This window comes from Hipposideros armiger, unplaced genomic scaffold, assembly GCF_001890085.2.
Source record: "Hipposideros armiger isolate ML-2016 unplaced genomic scaffold, ASM189008v1 scaffold_13, whole genome shotgun sequence".
Taxonomy (NCBI): Eukaryota; Metazoa; Chordata; class Mammalia; order Chiroptera; family Hipposideridae; genus Hipposideros; species Hipposideros armiger.
Window position 1 is genome coordinate 5,068,823 of NW_017731363.1, and position 3,983 is coordinate 5,072,805.

The following is a 3,983-nucleotide window of genomic DNA, read 5'->3' on the forward strand; positions in this document are numbered from 1 at the left end:
AGCAGCCGCAGTGAGCGGCCGTCTAGAAGCCGGCGACTGATCTGCCTCGCCCAGGAAGAGCGCAATGATGGTGCCAACTTGGGCCAGTGAAGCAAGTCCTCCACAACTAGACTGAAGAACAAAAGGACAGCAACTTGTCTGTTCCCCGTCCCCCAATTCCCCAGTGCTGTTCCCATCCCCAATTCCCCAATAAAAATCTTTAAAAAAAAAAAAGACTTTTCTGAGGGTGACATTATTTTTCTAAGTACCTGACCTCACGAACCCTTCAAAAAAACAGACCATGGTACTACTGGCCTAAACTGAACACTCTAATTTTTCCACACTAACCCTAATGCACATAGAAGTTTATTTAATATTTTAAACCTTCAGGGCCAGCCGAGTGGCTCAGTTGGTTAAGAGCTCACTCAAGGGCTTGAGCTCTGAGCAAAAGCGGTTCGATGCCCGGCCCGAGCTGAGCTGCCACTGAGCTACCAACAGGTAGCAGGATGGCTCAGCTAATAAATAAATAAATAAAAAATAAACCTTCACACATCTTTCCATATTTCCAACTTCAAATGAAAGAAAATGGCTTTAAGCTGATCTTAATATCAGTAGAGAGTGTATTAAATGCTTCTACAATAAAGTTTCCAACCAGAACTTAGTAAGTATGCTCTCCTTATTAAGTTCCTTCACACAGATTAAAATCCCACAAATAAATTTCAGACCCGATCATACAGGCCCTCCCTGCCTCTAAAATATCAAAATAACCTATTAAATAACTCCCAGCCAAATAAAAATGTGAGTTTCAACACCTCCCCTTTCCAATGTTTTATTCTACTAGGTCTCCCTCTTCCAAGGCTGGTTCTGATGGGTTTGTGGGTGGTAAGAGGGACCAAAGTTTTGCCACCCCAATGCCTTTTTGGGATATTGATTTAAGCTGGTTATTAAGAAACAAAAAAGTCAGAAAGAACCCCTCCCCCACTTCCTGCCTAAAGGAATTCAGATAGAAAAACCTGCTTAAAGGAAGGGAATCAGCATATGAATGAGCACACATGATGAACAGGAAGAAATCCAGCAAAGCCTGTTTCCCTCTGTGTCCCTTGTATCAGGATGGCCCAGGAAGAATTTGTTTACAATATGTTTGCTCTTTCTCCCACCAGTGAATTACCTACTTCCCCTTTGGAATCCCAGACCCCTGTCCCTCCGCCTTATCCAGAATGGTAACAGAAGCCTCAACTGCCCAATGTGTTTGGGGTCTCATATCTTTTGACACTGAGGTATGTACATCCGTGATAAACTTTGTACATTTTTTTCCTGTTAATCTGATTATTAGCCCAGCCAGGGGAATTTAGAAGGTGGAGGGAAAGTTGGTTTTTGGGTTTTTTTGCATCCTCCACAGTGGGTTCTGGGTTCTTCCGTAGCAGATGCAGCAGAGTTCTTGAAGCACTATCCTGACAAATTTGTTAAATTCTGCCTTATAAAATGCATGACGAAAACTGCAAACTGGGAAAGATTTACGCCACCTCCTCCCCCTATGAATGATGCACATGAAGGCTGATTCACAAATACCCCCCACACACACACCTAATGAAAAGCATGTTCTAAGTGACTTTCCCTTGATTTCTTTCCCTTCCTTGGTACACCTTATATAAAATGTGCAGACCTTCACTAGGGGTTAATTCCTTGAATCTTATACTTAAGATGTGCACTTCTGTGGTATGCATGTTATACTGCAGTGAAAAGTGTTTTAAAAATAGCTCACATTAACTTAGAAAAAAAGGTGTTGCCAAGAAAAAGAGATTGAAATCAATTTCCACGCTGCTTACACCCCCATACTACCTGCAACTACTTTCAGAACGTTAGAAGACGCGAGACCTGCCTATCTAAAATTCTGACAAATGTCCTCAACATCTCCCCCTGCTCCTCTCATTTCTAGGCAGCCAGTCGGGGACCAGCCTTATACAGCTCCAAGCAGCCGCAGCCACGCGGGCTGGGAAACTCATGCGTCGCGCTGCCATGTGAGGGGGCCGCGGCCCCGCCAGACCCCTGGGCAGCGCACCCGAGGTCTCGGGGAGCGCACGCGGGAGGCAGGGGAACCAAGCTCGGGGATCGCACCCGGCCGCCCAGGCGGCGCTCCATCCGCCCCTGCCGGTGTGTAACCCGCGGATTCTGCCCCCTGGGGATGCCGCAAAGCACGCAGCTGGGCTACCTTCGAGGCAGGCTGCAGCAGCGGCTCGCGCGTTTCCCTAGACGCAGAGTGCGCGGGCGCGCAGGCCTGGGCGAACCCCGGAGCCCGCTCCGTCGGCCTCAGTGACCCCCACGCCAGCCGCTCGCGAGGAGGGGCAGCCCTCCCCAAGGCATCAAGCGTGGGCCTCGGCACCCCACGCCAAACACACTTTCACCCACCTTAAGCCACCCTCAAGCGCACCCAGTCACTCAGACCGGCAAGAGGGCGATTCTGCCACCCGCACCGCGAGAGGCGCGGCCCTCCATCCCGTGCCCTACCGACCCCGGGCCGGAGGAAGGACGTTTATCCAACCGTCTCGCCACGTCTCTGCCCCGCGCGTCCCAGAGCCGTGGCCCTGAACGGCCCGCGGCGGGTCCGCCCCGCCCCACCCCGGGAACCTGAAGCCCCCAGGCGCCCGCCGCACCCCGGGGACCCTACCTGAAAGCCGGTGGTTGGGCGGCGACGTCCGCACCGCGCTAGGTTCGGCCATCTTCCCAGGGAGCGGAGGCCCCCGCGCAGTCCCCTCCGTCCCAGCTCCCTCCCCGCAGCCTCCGCCGCGCTCCATCGGGATGCAGGGCCGCACAGGCGCACTGCCTGGGCCGCCGCGCCGCGCCGCACCAGCCCCGCGCGCACCCGCACGCGTCCGCGTCCTCACACAGCGTGCACGGGCGATGTGCGCACCGGTTCTTATGCCGCGCACGCGCATCGCGTGCACATGCGATGAGCACACCGGTCCTCATGCAACAGGCGTACACCTCATGCACTTGCAGTGTGCTCATCACAGAGCACGCACAAACGACGTGCACACACCAATATAAGAGGTCCCCATACAGTGCACATACTCAAAGCGTTATACACAGAATGCAGTTTCTCATAGGGTGTACACACATCCTTACAGCGTGTGAACAAAGCGCACAGCACGTGCACACAGGTGCTCACTGAGCACGCACATGTTCTCACACACCGTGCACACACGTCCCACAAGTCTCGCATACGTTCACACACACTAGTAGGCGTCCACATACACACGCAGCGCTGGAGCTCTGGAAACAGTTCGTGGCTAGGTCCTGAGACAGGCGTCCCTTGTGCCGAAGCCAACGTGTGCAGACACGGTGAACCCTCCCAACAAGCAGCTAGGTTCCAGCTCTCGAGGCGCCCGGATGGCAAGCACTGGTTCCTTCTTCAACCCAGCCAAGCGTGCGGCCACCCAGGGTGGGACTCCAATAAGCCAAGACAGGCAACCTTCAAGGAAGGAAGGACGGGCATGCAGTCGCATGAACCTGGGCCTTCCAACCGTGCTTCCACTCCCCTGCTGATTCCACCCGAGAGTTACTCGAAGGTTCTTTTTTTTTTTCTTGATGTGGAAATAATGTGCACTTGAAAAATCTCGGCGAGGACATCTCTGGGAAGACAGGAGAAATTGCTAAGTGCGTAGATTCGGGAGTAGGGTCGGGGAAGACTGTGTGTGTTCGTGCGTTTAAGGGGGTGTTTTCCCCCTGACATCCTTTTACCCTTGCCACGAGTATTTATTATCTTTTCAAAAGCATGCATATTGAAAAAGACACTTTGCATGGCCAGCTCGCTTCCAGGTGTGTACCCAGGTATAGCCTGCCAAGTGATAATCCCTCCCAGGGGAGCCCAGGGCTGCACGTTTCTCTGTTGGACAGTGGTGACCAGCCCTCGGAGGTTTTTAAAAAAAGATTTTTATTGGGGAATTGGGGGATGGGAACAGCACTGGGGAATTGGGGGAAGGGGAACAGACAAGTTGCTGTCGTTT

At 52.8% G+C, this 3,983-nt stretch overlaps 1 protein-coding gene across 9 annotated transcripts in view; it reads right to left on the bottom strand.

Annotated features, from left to right (window-relative positions):
* The window catches only part of MAP7D2 (MAP7 domain containing 2), a 111,821-nt gene extending 108,976 nt beyond the window's left edge, over nt 1-2,845 (bottom strand). For 4 of the 9 annotated variants that reach the window (XM_019667271.1, XM_019667257.1, XM_019667265.1 and 1 more), the window contains exon 1: nt 2,645-2,842. In XM_019667271.1, coding sequence (XP_019522816.1) covers nt 2,645-2,771 — 127 coding nt within the window. In that variant the 5' untranslated portion in view covers nt 2,772-2,842. Of the gene's footprint in view, nt 1-2,644 lie in introns of all 9 variants that reach the window. The other 5 variants (XM_019667214.1, XM_019667203.1, XM_019667249.1 and 2 more) reach the window with 4 other exon arrangements.
* Nucleotides 2,846-3,983: the final 1,138 nt, after the last annotated feature.